The 16,903-nt window shown below is 48.3% G+C and overlaps 1 protein-coding gene across 2 annotated transcripts in view; it reads right to left on the bottom strand.

The window, feature by feature from the left end:
- scap (SREBF chaperone) overlaps nt 1–16,903 on the bottom strand; it is a 66,633-nt gene continuing 49,730 nt past the window's right edge. Inside the window, exons 12-24 of one of the 2 annotated variants that reach the window (XR_009803465.1) lie at nt 16,532–16,684; nt 13,255–13,619; nt 13,042–13,188; nt 10,897–11,092; nt 10,705–10,820; nt 10,179–10,620; nt 3,495–3,580; nt 3,340–3,422; nt 3,148–3,278; nt 3,012–3,092; nt 1,136–1,342; nt 463–1,056; nt 1–394 (exon numbers count right to left, since the gene is read on the bottom strand). Coding sequence is in view for 1 of the 2 variants with exons in the window: in XM_061881729.1 (XP_061737713.1) it covers nt 811–1,056; nt 1,136–1,342; nt 3,012–3,092; nt 3,148–3,278; nt 3,340–3,422; nt 3,495–3,580; nt 10,179–10,620; nt 10,705–10,820; nt 10,897–11,092; nt 13,042–13,188; nt 13,255–13,619; nt 16,532–16,684 (2,253 nt within the window). In the remaining variant the exon portion in view is untranslated. Of the gene's footprint in view, nt 1,057–1,135; nt 1,343–3,011; nt 3,093–3,147; nt 3,279–3,339; nt 3,423–3,494; nt 3,581–10,178; nt 10,621–10,704; nt 10,821–10,896; nt 11,093–13,041; nt 13,189–13,254; nt 13,620–16,531; nt 16,685–16,903 lie in introns of both variants that reach the window. The other variant, XM_061881729.1, reaches the window with a different exon arrangement.

Raw genomic sequence — 16,903 nt, forward strand, 5'->3', positions numbered from 1 at the left:
TTGTACTATAAAAGTCTCTTTATTGAAAATATTAGTACAAAGTTCTGTTACAAAAAAGTCAATAAGTTAAATCCACGCCACCGGTCAAGGGAGAAGGGGGCGGGGTTTCCTGTCTAAATGTGAGTCGGCCCCTCCCCCTCCAGAAGTTTGCTTGTTTGGTCCAGAACATTAAAAAACTTAGTCCATGTAAACATGTGCACAGAGGTCATGTGCACCTGGGTCCCGTCAACAGTATCAGTAACCTCGCGGGGGTGCGGGGATAAAAGGAATGTTCCCCAGCGCAGGCACTTCATGCCCTCGCCCAAATAATTCTTCAGAGCTAAAGTACCGCTAATAAATAATCCATCTACCGTATTTCCTTGAATTGCCGCCGGGGCGCTGATTAATTTAAAACCTCTTCTCACTCCTGCGCTTACCAAAGGCATGCGGTAAAAGTAAGCATGCGCTAGTTATTTTAAAAACCTCTTCTCACTCCGGCACTTACCAAAGGCATGCAGTAAAAATTTGAGTGTGATGTAAGCTTGGACCTTAAATCCTACTGAATAGTTCTTAATCTTCTTCCCTTTAAGTGATTTGAAATTACCGGTATTGAAATCAGCCTCCTCCATTTTGAAAATGACGACAAGGGAAGTGTCACGAGTTTGACCAGGCGGTAATTCAAGACAGGCGCGTACTTTATGCCCTGCGGCAATTCAAGGAAATACGGCATACATAAAAAGAAACGCAGGTGTGTGTCGTGGAAGGCAGCAGGTCACATGACAGTTAAGAACGTGTTCACACGGGGCACCGGATCAAACCTGCTCCGCCTCCTCAGTCCATGGTCTCCAGCACCGAGGGCACGTAGACCAAACTCAGCTCGCTGCCGAAGTCGCACACGATGGCGGCGTTGTTGAGCACCAGCAGCTGCCGCACGCCCTGCCCGTCGCTGCTCGGACCCAAGTACACCGTCTGGATGAGGTCGCCGTAGTTGAGGTCCCAGAAGGAGACGCAGCCCAAGCCGCCCGTCACGAGGAGAGACTCTGAGATGAGACCCAGACTGGCGCCGCAGCCCGCTTCCTGCTCCACACAAACACAAACAAACCCAATGAGTGCAGTGGCACCCTCTGCAGGACACCAAGATGACATCTAGACCGACCTGCTGGATGGAGTACATTTTGAGTCCCTTCTTGCGGTCCCAGATACAGATCAGGTCGTCCAGTCCCGAGCTGACGACGCACTTGCTGGTGCACACCAGCGAGGTCACGTCGCCGCGGTGCCCGTAAACGTGGCTGACGCGGTTGCCTGTCAGGACGTCCCACAGGCAGATGGCGCCGTCCTGGCCGCCGCTCGCAAGGACCATGGTCTGAGTGAAGAGGATGGAACCGCCATTATGTATGTGATCCAATCACTATCACAAAAATATAAAACTTGTAGAAATTATTGGAAACTCAAGACAGCCTTGACTTTATGTTCATTACAAGTGTATGTAAACTTTTGACCATGACTATGTATAAAAAAAAATAAAAAAACATGCAGTGGGGCAAAAAAGTATTTAGTCAGCCACCGATTGTGCAAGTTCTCCCACTTAAAATGATGACAGAGGTCTGTCATGTTCATCATAGGTACACTTCAACTGTGAGAGACAGAATGTGGAAAAAAAAATCTAGGAATTTTAAAGAATTTATTTGTAAATTATGGTGGAAAATAAGTATTTGGTTAACCATTCAAAGCTCTCACTGATGGCTCAAAATCTCACGATACATGGCCCCATTCATTCTTTCCTTAACACGGATCAATCGTCCTGTCCCTAAGCAGAAAAACAGCCCCAAAGCATGATGTTTCCACCCTCATGCTTCGCAGTAGGTATGGTGTTCTTGGGATGCAACTCAGTATTCCTCAAACCCTTTATTTATTGAATCAAAGATACTGAAATTCCATGACATAGTGGATTTGCATACAGCTAAAATTATGCACAAAGCAAACTACGACCTGCTTCCCAAGAATATACAACAATTCTTCTCAACAAAAGAGGAGAAATATAATCTTAGAGAAAAATGTAACTTAAAAGATTTGTACGCACGTGCAACACTTAAGACCTTCAGTACATTTGTATGTGGAATTCAACTATGGAATGGATTAAGCAAAGCAATCAAACAATGTACTAATATGATCCACTTCAAGAACCTCTTCAAACTTAAAGCGTTTACAAAGTACAAAAAATAATCTTACTTATCTCGTTGTATGGAATAAAACTTCAACAATAATTTATTTATTTTTATTTAATTACTTATGGAGTATATTGTGAAGACATTGAGAACAGGAAGTGAACCAAAGTTTTAGCAACTGTTCTGTAAAAGAAAAGAGATAAGATTAAATAAGCTCTGCTTCTTCCTACTCCTTTTCGAAAAGGTTGAAAAGAGAAACTGGAAATTTTGATGCTTGCATGTTCCAAATAAACTCATACTCAGTATTCTTCTTCCTCCAAACACCACGAGTTGAGTTTGTACCAAAAAGTTCTATTTTGGTTTCATCTGACCACATGACATTCTCCCAATCCTCTGCTGTATCATCCATGTATCCATTTTGGTATAAACTCAACTTGTGTTTGGAGGAAGAAGAATACTGAGTTGCATCCCAAGAACACCAAACCTACTGTGAAGCATGGGGGTGGAAACATCATGCTTTGGGGCTGTTTTTCTGCTAAGGGGACAGGACGATTGATCCGTGTTAAGGAAAGAATGAATGGGGCCATGTATCGTGAGATTTTGAGCCCAAACCTCCTTCCATCAGTGAGAGCTTTGAATGGTTGACCAAATACTTATTTTCCACCATCATTTACAAATAAATTCTTTAAAATTCCTAGATTTTTTTTCCACATTCTGTCTCTCACAGTTGAAGTGTACCTATGATGAAAATTACAGACCTCTGTCATCATTTTAAGTGGGAGAACTTGCACAATCGGTGGCTGACTAAATACTTTTTTGCCCCACTGTACTTGTGCTTCATTGGTGACAAAGCAGGAAATGCAGTACCTGGTCGATGTAGATGGCGGTGATCCCCCCCGAGTGACCTTGCAGCGTGAAGAGACAGCACGAGTCCTCCAGACGGTAGACCTGACAAAAACAGACATTAGTCGGAGCGTCTGCCACTTTTACCCAGAGGTCGTACCCTGATGGTGTGATCGTGGCTGCCGGTGACCACCCTGCCGGCAGCGGCTCGCAGCACCGTGATGGGCTTCTGGTGAGCGCACTGCACCGAGCGTGTCAGCGTGCAGCTGATGGAGTCCTCGCCGCCAGCGCCTAAAAACAAGGACGCCGTTTAGAAGCAGGCGGCGAAGGCGCTCGGCCGGCGGCGTCTCACCTCGGAGCTGAATTACCACCAGAGGATTGTTGACGTCCACGCTGAAGAAATCCAATGAGCCGTTAAGACGCGCGACCACGATTCTGCGCGACAACAAAATGGCCCTCAGCTGACCTGTAGGTCACGTGACCCTGATTTGAACGTGACTTGTCCACCTGTTGTCCAGGAAGATGAGAGCTGTGATTCCAGAGGCGCCGCCGTCGTGTGTGCAGTACAAACATCCGTCCACGGCGTCCCACAGCTGGAAGCACATGACGGGTCAAAGGTGAGGACATGCAGGTCAAAGGTAAAAAAAAATGAGGACGCGCGGATTGGAAGTTGAGAACGCACAGGTCAAAAGGGTGAGGACACGCAGGTCAAAAGGTGAGGAAGTGCAGGTCAAAAGGTGAGGACACAGGTTAAAAGGTGAGGAAGTGCAGGTCAAAAGGTGAGGACACAGGTTAAAAGGTGAGGAAGCGCAGGACAAAAGGTAGACGCAGATCAAAGGTCAAAAATTGAGGAAGCGCAGGTCAAAAGGTGAGGACAGGCAGGTCAAGAGGTGCGGAAGAGCAGGAAAAAGGTGAGGCAGCGCAGGTCAAAAGGTGAGGACACATGTCAAAAAGTAAGGAAGTGCAGGTCAAAAGGTGAGGACACGCAGGTCAAAAATTGAGGAAGCACAGGTCAAAAGGTGAAAACAAGCATTTCAAAAGGTGAGGACACGCATGTCAAAAGGTGAGGACATGCGGGTAAAAGGTAAGGAAGCTCAGGTCAAAAGGTGAGGACACGCAGGAAAAAGGTGAGGACATGCAGGTGAAAAGGTGAGGAAGCGCAGGTCAAAGGTGAGGACATGCAGGTGAAAAGGTGAGGAAGCGCAGGTCAAAGGTGAGGAAGCACAGGTCAAAAGGTGAGGACATGCATGTCAAAAGGTGAGGACACGCGTGTCTAAAGGTGAGGACACGTGACGCATGTCAAAAGGTGAGGATACGCATGTCAAAAGGTGAGGACACGCAGGAAAAAGGTGAGGACATGCAGGTGAAAAGGTGAGGAAGCGCAGGTCAAAATGTGAGAACGCGCATGTCAAAAGGTGAGGACATGCCGGTCAAAAGGTGAGGAAGTGCAGGTCAAAGGTGAGGAAGCTCAGGTCAAAAGGTGAGGATACGCATGTCAAAAGGTGAGGACATGCCGGTCAAAAGGTGAGGAAGTGCAGGTCAAAGGTGAGGAAGCTCAGGTCAAAAGGTGAGGATACGCATGTCAAAAGGTGAGGACACGCAGGAAAAAGGTGAGGACATGCAGGTGAAAAGGTGAGGAAGCGCAGGTCAAAATGTGAGAACGCGCATGTCAAAAGGTGAGGACATGCCGGTCAAAAGGTGAGGAAGTGCAGGTCAAAGGTGAGGAAGCTCAGGTCAAAAGGTGAGGATACGCATGTCAAAAGGTGAGGACATGCCGGTCAAAAGGTGAGGAAGTGCAGGTCAAAGGTGAGGAAGCGCAGGTCAAAATGTGAGAACGCGCATGTCAAAAGGTGAGGACATGCCGGTCAAAAGGTGAGGAAGTGCAGGTCAAAGGTGAGGAAGCTCAGGTCAAAAGGTGAGGACATGCATGTCAAAAGGTGAGGACATGCCGGTCAAAAGGTGAGGAAGTGCAGGTCAAAGGTGAGGAAGCTCAGGTCAAAAGGTGAGGATACGCATGTCAAAAGGTGAGGACATGCCGGTCAAAAGGTGAGGAAGTGCAGGTCAAAGGTGAGGAAGCGCAGGTCAAAATGTGAGAACGCGCATGTCAAAAGGTGAGGACATGCCGGTCAAAAGGTGAGGAAGTGCAGGTCAAAGGTGAGGAAGCTCAGGTCAAAAGGTGAGGACATGCATGTCAAAAGGTGAGGACACGCGTGTCAAAAGGTGAGGACACGTGACGCATGTCAAAAGGTGAGGATACGCATGTCAAAAGGTGAGGACACGCAGGAAAAAGGTGAGGACATGCAGGTGAAAAGGTGAGGAAGCGCAGGTCAAAATGTGAGAACGCGCATGTCAAAAGGTGAGGACATGCCGGTCAAAAGGTGAGGAAGTGCAGGTCAAAGGTGAGGAAGCTCAGGTCAAAAGGTGAGGATACGCATGTCAAAAGGTGAGGACATGCCGGTCAAAAGGTGAGGAAGTGCAGGTCAAAGGTGAGGAAGCTCAGGTCAAAAGGTGAGGACATGCATGTCAAAAGGTGAGGACACGCGTGTCAAAAGGTGAGGACACGTGACGCATGTCAAAAGGTGAGGATACGCATGTCAAAAGGTGAGGACACGCAGGAAAAAGGTGAGGACATGCAGGTGAAAAGGTGAGGAAGCGCAGGTCAAAATGTGAGAACGCGCATGTCAAAAGGTGAGGACATGCCGGTCAAAAGGTGAGGAAGTGCAGGTCAAAGGTGAGGAAGCTCAGGTCAAAAGGTGAGGATACGCATGTCAAAAGGTGAGGACATGCCGGTCAAAAGGTGAGGAAGTGCAGGTCAAAGGTGAGGAAGCGCAGGTCAAAATGTGAGAACGCGCATGTCAAAAGGTGAGGACATGCCGGTCAAAAGGTGAGGAAGTGCAGGTCAAAGGTGAGGAAGCTCAGGTCAAAAGGTGAGGATACGCATGTCAAAAGGTGAGGACATGCCGGTCAAAAGGTGAGGAAGTGCAGGTCAAAGGTGAGGAAGCGCAGGTCAAAATGTGAGAACGCGCATGTCAAAAGGTGAGGACATGCCGGTCAAAAGGTGAGGAAGTGCAGGTCAAAGGTGAGGAAGCTCAGGTCAAAAGGTGAGGACATGCATGTCAAAAGGTGAGGACACGCGTGTCAAAAGGTGAGGACACGTGACGCATGTCAAAAGGTGAGGATACGCATGTCAAAAGGTGAGGACACGCAGGAAAAAGGTGAGGACATGCAGGTGAAAAGGTGAGGAAGCGCAGGTCAAAATGTGAGAACGCGCATGTCAAAAGGTGAGGACATGCCGGTCAAAAGGTGAGGAAGTGCAGGTCAAAGGTGAGGAAGCTCAGGTCAAAAGGTGAGGATACGCATGTCAAAAGGTGAGGACATGCCGGTCAAAAGGTGAGGAAGTGCAGGTCAAAGGTGAGGAAGCTCAGGTCAAAAGGTGAGGACATGCATGTCAAAAGGTGAGGACACGCGTGTCAAAAGGTGAGGACACGTGACGCATGTCAAAAGGTGAGGAAGCGCAGGTCAAAATGTGAGAACGCGCATGTCAAAAGGTGAGGACATGCCGGTCAAAAGGTGAGGAAGTGCAGGTCAAAGGTGAGGAAGCTCAGGTCAAAAGGTGAGGACATGCATGTCAAAAGGTGAGGACACGCGTGTCAAAAGGTGAGGACACGTGACGCATGTCAAAAGGTGAGGATACGCATGTCAAAAGGTGAGGACACGCAGGAAAAAGGTGAGGACATGCAGGTGAAAAGGTGAGGAAGCGCAGGTCAAAATGTGAGAACGCGCATGTCAAAAGGTGAGGACATGCCGGTCAAAAGGTGAGGAAGTGCAGGTCAAAGGTGAGGAAGCTCAGGTCAAAGGTGAGGAAGTGCAGGTCAAAATGTGAGAACGCGCATGTCAAAAGGTGAGGACATGCCGGTCAAAAGGTGAGGAAGTGCAGGTCAAAGGTGAGGAAGCTCAGGTCAAAAGGTGAGGATACGCATGTCAAAAGGTGAGGACACGCATGTCAAAAGGTGAGGACACGCAGGAAAAAGGTGAGGACATGCAGGTGAAAAGGTGAGGAAGCGCAGGTCAAAATGTGAGGACATGCAGGTCAAAAAATGAGGAAGCACAGGTCAAAAGGTGAGGACATGCATGTCTAAAGGTGAGGACACGCATGTCAAAAGGTGAGGACATGCGGGTAAAAGGTGAGGAAACTCAGGTCAAAAGGTGAGGATACGCATGTCAAAAGGTGAGGACATGCGGGTAAAAGGTGAGGAAACTCAGGTCAAAAGGTGAGGATACGCATGTCAAAAGGTGAGGACATGCGGGTAAAAGGTGAGGAAACTCAGGTCAAAAGGTGAGGATACGCATGTCAAAAGGTGAGGACATGCGGGTAAAAGGTGAGGAAACTCAGGTCAAAAGGTGAGGATACGCATGTCAAAAGGTGAGGACATGCGGGTAAAAGGTGAAGAAGCTCAGGTCAAAAGGTGAAAACAAGCATTTCAAAAGGTGAGGACACGCATGTCAAAAGGTGAGGACACGCAGGAAAAAGGTGAGGACATGCAGGTGAAAAGGTGAGGAAGCGCAGGTCAAAGGTGAGGACATGCAGGTGAAAAGGTGAGGAAGCGCAGGTCAAAATGTGAGGACATGCAGGTCAAAAAATGAGGAAGCACAGGTCAAAAGGTGAGGACATGCATGTCTAAAGGTGAGGACACGCATGTCAAAAGGTGAGGACATGCGGGTAAAAGGTGAGGAAACTCAGGTCAAAAGGTGAGGATACGCATGTCAAAAGGTGAGGACATGCGGGTAAAAGGTGAGGAAACTCAGGTCAAAAGGTGAGGATACGCATGTCAAAAGGTGAGGACATGCGGGTAAAAGGTGAGGAAACTCAGGTCAAAAGGTGAGGATACGCATGTCAAAAGGTGAGGACATGCGGGTAAAAGGTGAGGAAACTCAGGTCAAAAGGTGAGGATACGCATGTCAAAAGGTGAGGACATGCGGGTAAAAGGTGAAGAAGCTCAGGTCAAAAGGTGAAAACAAGCATTTCAAAAGGTGAGGACACGCATGTCAAAAGGTGAGGACATGCGGGTAAAAGGTAAGGAAGCTCAGGTCAAAAGGTGAGGATACGCATGTCAAAAGGTGAGGACACGCAGGAAAAAGGTGAGGTCATGCAGGTGCGTGGTCGGGGGCGTGGCGGGGGGTGTGGTTAAGAGGGGAGTAGTATATTTACAGCTAGAAAAGTGCAGATTGGATTTTAACCTATTTAAAACATGACATCAAAAATATATATTTTAGGTGAGTGATGATCAGTGTTTCCACAAAGATAAATATTAATTATTAATAATAACATAAAGTTAAAGGTAAATTGAGCAAATTGGCTATTTCTGGCAATTTATTAAAGCGTGTATCAAACTGGTAGCCTTTCGCATTAATCAGTACCCAAGAAGTTGCTCTTGGTTTCAAAAAGGTTGGTGACACCTGCCGTAGATGTTACTGTCACATATGCATGTACAGTAGATGGCAGTATTGTCCTGTTTAAGAGTGTCACAACATTGCTGTTTACGGCAGAAAAACTGCTTTAAGGTAGACGAAATTGTGACTGCTGTTGTTGTGTGTTGTTACCGCGCTGGGAGGATGTTAAAGAAACTACCTAACAATAAACCCACATAAGAAACCAAGAACTTGCCCTCGATCATTCTACAGTTATAACGTCATTGGGCAGGCTCGCTGTCGCTCGTGAAAACAGGCTGTCGACACGTCACTATGGTCCGCATGGAGCTGGAGGGGGCGTGGCCTCCAGCTCCGCCTGAATTTCGGGAGATTTTCGGGAGACAATTTGTCCCCGGGAGATTTTTGCAGAGGCGCTGAATTTCCGGGAGGATTGGTGTAGTGGAATTGCTGAACTTTTATACCATATTTTGTGTCTATCGAAGTCCGAGAGGAAAGCTTGTTAAAAAGCCTTACGAGGTCTGCTCTTTTCTTTTTTTTTCCTATTCGAAACCATTGAAGGATCATATGTAGGAGAAAGTAGAATTTGTGGTCGCTCTAACCATTCTACAAAATGTTTTGATTGTTTCTTATGACTAAGGGATCCAAGGTTGTTGCGGAGCAAGCAGTTGCAAAACAACGGGACCTTGACACATGAGGGAAACATATAAAACGGACGTTAATGAAACTGCCTAACAATAAACCCACATAAGAAACTAATAACTTGCCCTCGATCATTCTACAGTTATAACGTCATTGGGCAGGCTCGCTGTTTATATTGCGGCAAAGCGGACGTGAAAACAGGCTGTCGACACGTCACTCAGGTCCGCATGGAGCTGGAGGGGGCGTGGCCTCCAGCTCTGCCTGAATTTCGGGAGAAAATTTGTCCCCGGGAGATTTTTGGGAGAGGCGCTGAATTTTGGGAGTCTCCCGGAATATCCGGGATGGTTGGTGTAGTGGAATTGCTGAACTTTTATACCATATTTTGTGTCTATCGAAGTCCGAGAGGAAAGTTTGTTAAAAAGCCTTACGAGGTCTGTTCTTTTCATTTTTTCCCATTCGAAACCATTGAAGGATCATATGTAGGTGAAAGTTGAATTTGTGGTCCCTCTAACCATTCTACAAAATGTTTTGATTGTTTCTTATGACTAAGGGATCCAAGGTTGTTGCGGAGCAAGCAGTTGCAAAACAACTGGACCTTGACACATGAGGGAAACATATAGAAAGCCAGCAGACCAATATTTGATATGATTTTGCTTGATTCTGGATCCTCCGGAGGATGCTGTCTGTTTGCATTGGCAATTCAATCCAAATTGTACTTTTTGATATGGGTAAATAAAACTTTTGTACTAAAACCACTGTGTTTGCTGTTTAAGTTTCGGACCATCCACCACATTGGCAAGTATGCTTGTTGTCTACCTATGTTTCAGGTATAGAAGACATATTGGAATGACGTGTGTGACAAACGATACAGAATATATTAGTACAGACCTTTGAGACATTTGTGATTTTGGGCTATATAAATTAACATTGATTGATTGAGTAAGGATGAAACAATATGAGAATTTCAAACTGCAGTTATTGTGACCAAAATGATCACGGTTATCATGTGATCACGTTATCGTCCTATTTTAGTCCGGGGAAAATGGGTCGTTGACCATAACAAAGACATATTTTTAGTCAACAAAATTAACAGTGTACGCAGGTCAAAAGGTGAGGACACACCTCCAGTACGCCGTTGCTCCTCCCAACAGCGATCAGAGTCCCGTTGAGCTCCATGGACCACACGGAGCCTGGCATGGCGCTAAAGTCATAGGAAGGGGGAGGGGCGGTGGCCTCCCCCGGGGGGCGCCGCCTGCGGAGCGTGCCGCCGGACGGTGGCGAGGAGGGACAGGTGTAGGCGAGCGGCGACGGGAGCGTGCACTCCGTGTGGAGAGGCGCCACCAGACGGCCAAAGTCGAAGCCCGCCCTGCCAGACGGCGGGGTGCAGGGGCTGGGCGGCGGGGAGAAGTTGAAGTTGATGAGCGGCGTCATGTCCGGCTGGCCTTCGAAGCGACACAGGCGATGCCGTAATGAGTTCGCCTCGTCCTCTGAGGGGTCGGAGCCTTCAATGCTTGAATGGTCCGAGTGGGCGGCTGCCACGGGCGCGTCCCCCCAGGAGATGCTCCTGAGTGACAGACACACACACACACACACACACACACATATAAGTCGCGGCTCAAGAAAGCGTCCCGCAGGAGGTCGGTCTCACCCCGGCTTGGGGATGACAGTCAGGCAGTCCCCCGTCAGGGCATCCCACACACGGATCTGTCCCGCCAGGCAGCAGCTCGCAAGTCGCATCCCGTCACTCGCCAGACACTCGATGTCCTGCGGGAGGGGGAGAAAGGTCAAAGCGGAAGGTTCGATCCCGCCGGTCACAAACAGAAGACGGGATCTTCCCCACCATCATGTGGCCGCTCAGCAGAAGAGGCGAGATCTCGCTGATGGGCGCCGAGTAACCGTAGCCGTCGCAGGGCAGCTCCCCTTGGCGGCGGCGCCGCCGTTCCATCTGGCCGTAGTTTCGAGGACAGAGGATCCGGTAAAGACAGAGGAGCAGCAGAACCAGCAGGACGCCGGCCGCCAGACCCAGAGCCGCCACCCTGGAACGTTCCGACAAGGACCTTTGACACCAGCAAACACCGTGCAAACCAACTAAACGCATGCCATGACGCTGTCACGTCAACTGTCGTCATGGCAACAAGCTTTTAGTAGCTGTGGTTGGCAAGAAAACTTCCGCATCTTGAACTTTACCCTCGTAAAAAAAAAAATACAACTGGGCCGAGGCCTGCGGAGGGACTTCCAAGTCAGGGACCAGGAAGGGGGTCAAGGTCTAAAGATCAAACCTCAAGCACACCTGTGTAAAGTTGCCCCCCTTATCATGGTCAATATTAGAAGAACACTCTCATTCGTTTGTGCTGCAAATCTTTTGTTGCTATTACCGTAATTTTCGGACTATAAATCGCAGTTTTTTTTTCATAGTTTGTCCGGGGGTGCGACTTATACCCCGCAGCGACTTATGTGTGAAATGATTAACACGTTCCCGTAAAATATCAAATGATATTATTTATCTCATTCGCGGAAGAGACGGAGAAAGTGTCAGCAATCGTCACACACACATCAACCAATAAGAATTCGGCGGGGGAGGGTCATGGCAGAAGTGCATTGTGGGTCATGGAATACTTTGATTGATTGATTGATTGGTACTTTTATTAGTAGATTGCACAGTTCAGTACATATTCCGTACAATTGACCACTAAATGGTAACACCCCAATAAGTTTTTCAACTTGTTTAAGTCGGGGTCCACGTTAATCAATTCATGCTAAGGGAGAGCCCCGCCACACGGCGGAGGAAACTCATTTCGGCCGCTTGTACCCGTGATCTTATCCTTTCGGTCATGACCCAAAGCTCATGACCATAGGTGAGGATGGGAACGTAGATCGACCGGTAAATTGAGAGCTTTGCCTTCCGGCTCAGCTCCTTCTTCACCACAACGGATCGGTACAACGTCCGCATTACTGAAGACGCCGCACCGATCCGCCTGTCGATCTCACGATCCACTCTTCCCTCACTCGTGAACAAGACTCCTAGGTACTTGAACTCCTCCACTTGGGGCAGGGTCTCCTCCCCAACCCGGAGATGGCATTCCACCCTTTTCCGGGCGAGAACCATGGACTCGGACTTGGAGGTGCTGATTCTCATTCCGGTCGCTTCACACTCGGCTGCGAACCGATCCAGTGAGAGCTGAAGATCCTGGCCAGATGAAGCCATCAGGACCACATCATCTGCAAAAAGCAGAGACCTAATCCTGCGGTCACCAAACCGGAACCCCTCAACGCCTTGACTGCGCCTAGAAATTCTGTCCATAAAAGTTATGAAAAGAATCGGTGACAAAGGACAGCCTTGGCGGAGTCCAACCCTCACTGGAAATGTGTTCGACTTACTGCCGGCAATGCGGACCAAGTTCTGGCACTGATCATACAGGGAGCGGACCGCCACAATAAGACAGTCCGATACCCCATACTCTCTGAGCACTCCCCACAGGACTTCCCGAGGGACACGGTCGAATGCCTTCTCCAAGTCCAGAGTCCTATTTTAAAAAAAAAAAATTAAGGGGGCGCTAGAGAGTCAATTTTGAAATTTGGTGTTGGCTGGCCACAAAATAAAACATTTTATCGCCAGGATCGAATGCAGTTGCAAAAAGTGGTGAGTTTTCGTGTGTGTTAAGGGCCTCAAAAATGTGATCAAAGTGGGCCATAAATAACCCACGGAGCAATTACAATAGGGCCCTCGCGCATCCATGTATCCATTTTCTACCACTTGTCCCTTATGGGGTTGCTGGGGGGCTGGAGCCTATCCCAGCTGGACTCAGGAGGATCCCTAACCCTGGACAAGTCGCCACCGAATGGTAGGGCCAACACAGATAGACAGACAAGGGCGGGACCCAGCCAAGGCCTGGTTAGTGGTTCAGTACCTAAGCATGGTGCCATGTGTTGTGTTGGCAAAAAGATGCTGAGCAAGCGTGTTCGTGGTCATGTGATCGGTACTGACTTGTAGAGCGTCAGGTCCGTCTGAAGATCCGGGACCTGCGGAATGGGCAGAAGAGGGTGGCGGGTGTCTTGTGGGTGCCTTGCCTCTATGGCTTCCTGGGGGCTGACGTGGAGGGTGACGGGAATGACGGGAAGGATGCTGATGTACCTGAAACACGCAGAGGATCGATGATGCAACATCCTCACACCAAGTGTACCTAATGAAGTGACTCACCTTTTAGCCAGCGTGATGTTGTAGTAACTGAAGAGCGAAGGCCAATGTCTGAATGACAACTTCCTCCATACTTCCTCATCCTCAGACTCCCATGTGATCTGTGGTACGGCGGGCGCCGGATGTGGGAGGGACTGTCCCTGTGGGGGGTTGTCGGGTACGGGCGTGGGGTCCGGCGCCCAACGCTCAGTCAGAGTGCTGGTCGGATCTCCTCCACGGAAGACGGGGGCCACCTCCAGGTGGGGGCTCATGCCTCCGCCCCCAGGGTCCCCGAGAGGGCTTTGATCTGACACCTGTCCAGCCAGGTAGATGCGCAGTCCAGCTGGGTCGGTGTAGACAAGAATACCGATCCAGATCACAGTACTGACCTGAAAACCAACCACAGATGTCTTCAATCGCACTGGAACTGAACTGTGTACTAGGTTAAACTAAGTTCACAATGTAATACATAGGCTGTGTACTAGGTGGTCAATGGGCTAGTTTGTGCTAGGTGGTCCATGTACTAGATTGTACCATGTGTTCCATATACTACGTAGTCCATGTGCTAGGTGGACCATGAACTCAAGCAATAGAGAATAGATGGATAAAAATGCATGAAAATGTTTTAAAGCGTTAACATTTATATGGAAGACAGATGCAGTCATCTAAAGATCCACACCTGGATCCTGAACCACGGGTTTGCTACCCCTGTACTAGGTGGACCATGTACTGTGTAGTCCATGCACTAGTTTGTATTAAGTGCCCCATGTATTAGGTCATGGGTGTCAAACTCTGGCCCGTCGTGTAATTTCATTTGGCCCTTGAGGCAATAATAAATTAACATTAGAGCTGGCCCGCCGGTATTATACAGTGGCGGTGCCGCTGTATCACCGTATTCAACGCTGATTTTCAGACTTGCCAACCCTCCCGATTTTTCCAGGAGAATCCCGAATTTCAGTACCCCCCTCCCGAAAATCTCCCAGGGCAACCATTCTCCTGAATTTCCACCCGGTCAACATTATTGGGGGCGTGCCTTAAAGGTACTGCTTTTAGCGTCCTCTACAACCTGTCGTCACGTCAGCTTTTCCTCCATACAAACAGCGTGCCGGCCTAGTCACATAATATATGCGGCTTCTACACACACACAAGTGAATGCAAGGCATACTTGGTCAACAGCCATACAGGTCCCACTGAGGGTGGCCGTATAAACAACTTTAACACTGTTACACCACACTGTGAACCCACACCAAACAAGAATGACAAACACATTTCGGGAGAACATCCGCACCGTAACACAACATAAACACAACAGAACAAATACCCAGATTCCCTTGCAGCACTAACTCTTTCGGGACGCTACAATATACACCCCCGCTACCAACAAAACTGGATTTTGCATGTCACTATAAAGTTATATGAGCCTTGCTTGTTCAATATTCAATGCAAAACTTGTTTGGGTCCCTATTAAAATGTTAAGTTGTTCAACTTTGGCCCGCGGCTTTGTTCAGTTTAGAACTTTGGCCCACTCTGTATTTGAGTTTGACACCCCTGTATTAGGTGGACCATATACTATACTAGGTTTAGTCCTACGTGATACTAGGTGGACAATGTACTAGGCGGTATTAGGTGGTGCATGTAATATGTAGTACAAGGTGGCCCACGGACTAAGTTATACTAGGTGGTCTAAGTATATGGTTGTGCTTGGTGGTCTACATACTTTGTCGTACTTGGTGGTCCATGTACTTGGTTGTATTAGGTGGTCCCCATACTTGGTTGTTCCCGGTGTGCTTTGTGGGCCATGTACCAGGTGGTGCTGTGTGGTCCGTGTCCTACGTGGGATAGGTGGATCTGTGTACTAGGTGGTACTAAGAGCTCCGTGTACAACGTGATATTAGGTGTCCCGTGTACTATGTGGTACATGAACTTGTTAGGTGCTATTAGGTGTCCCGTGTACTAGGTGGTCCTTTTACTAGGTGGTACTATGTGGTACATGAACTAGGTAGGTGCTATTAGGTAGTCCGTGTACTAGGTGGTAGTAGGTGTTCAATTTACTAGTTTGTACTATGTGGTCCATGTACTAGGTGGTACTATGTGGTCCATGTACTAGTTGGTACTGTGTGTTTCATGTACTAGGTGTTCCATGTACTAGAGTACTATGTGGTGCATTTTCTAGGTGGTACTATGTGGTCCATGTACAAGGTGGTCCATGTACTGTGTAGTCCATGTGCTAGGTGGTACCATGTGGTCCATGAAATATGTGGTACTATGTGGTCCATGTACTATGTGGTACCATGTGGTCCATGTACTATGTGGTCCATGTGCCAGGTGGCACTATGCGGTCCATGTGCCAGGTGTTACCATGTGGTCCATGTACTATGTGGTACCATGTGGTCCATGTACTATGTGGTACCATGTGGTCCATGTACTATGTGGTCCATGTGTTAGGTGGTACTATGTGGCCCATGTACTGTGTGGTCCATGTGCTAATGAAAGCTCCAATAATTGTCACACACACATACTAGATGTGGCGAAATTATTCTCTGCATTTGACCCATCACCCTTGATCACCCCCTGGGAGGTGAGGGGAGCCGTGAGCAGCAACAGTGGCCGCGCTCGGGAATCCTTTTGGTGATTTAACCCCCAATTCCAACCCTTAATGCTGAGTGCCAAGCAGGGAGGTAATGGGTCCCATTTTTATAGTCTTTGGTATGACTCGGCCGGGATTTGAACTCACGACCTACCGATCTCAAGTCGGACACTCTAACCACTAGGCCACCGTGGTCCAAGTACTAGGTGGTACCATGTGGTCCATGTAGGGGACGGCGTGGCAAAGTTGGTAGAGTGGCTGTGCCAGCAATCTGAGGATTACTGGTTCAATCCCCACCTTCTACCATCCTAGTCACGTCCGTTGTGTCCTTGGGCAAGACACTTCACCCTTGCTCCTGATGGGTCCTGGTGAGCGCCTTGCATGGCAGCTCCCTCCATCAGCGTGTGAATGAGTGTGTGAATGTGGAAATACTGTCAAAGCGCTTTGGGCTCCCTTAAAAAGGGGTAGAAAAGCGCTATACAAGTACAACCCATTTACCATTTACCATTTAGTAGGTGGTACCATGAGTCCCTGAACTAGGTGGTACTACGTGGTCCATGCGCCAGGTGCTACTATGTGGTCCATGTACTATGTGTTACCATGTGGTCCATGTACTATGTGGTCAATGTGCCAGGTGGTACTATGTGTCCAATGTACTAGTTGGTAGTGGTTGGTACATGTCCTAGATGTACTATGCGGTGGTCTTCCCCTCACCATGATGATGCGCTGAGCCAAGCGCGTGCGGGCCAGGAAATAGACAAGTCGCAATCTCTTGGGCGGTCGCAGGTTGATGGTATGAGGGGAGGGCCGTGGAGGACGCCGCACTTCCTGTATGGGCGGAGCCATGTGTCTGTGCAGGTCAACCAGCTGAAGAGTGGAAGAGCATTTGTTTAGAACAGGGTTTAGAACCTTTTTGACTGAGAGAGCCATACAAGCCAAATATTTTAAAAAGTATTTCCATGAAACCCATATAATATTTCTTTTAAGACTGAATACAACTAAATGCGTGTATTTTTAAGTGAGACCAACATTTATAATAAGTCTCTTACTCATTTGAATAACATAGTTATTATGAAGCTAACCAAC

This window comes from Nerophis ophidion, linkage group LG21 (genome assembly GCF_033978795.1).
Source record: "Nerophis ophidion isolate RoL-2023_Sa linkage group LG21, RoL_Noph_v1.0, whole genome shotgun sequence".
Taxonomy (NCBI): domain Eukaryota; kingdom Metazoa; phylum Chordata; class Actinopteri; order Syngnathiformes; family Syngnathidae; genus Nerophis; species Nerophis ophidion.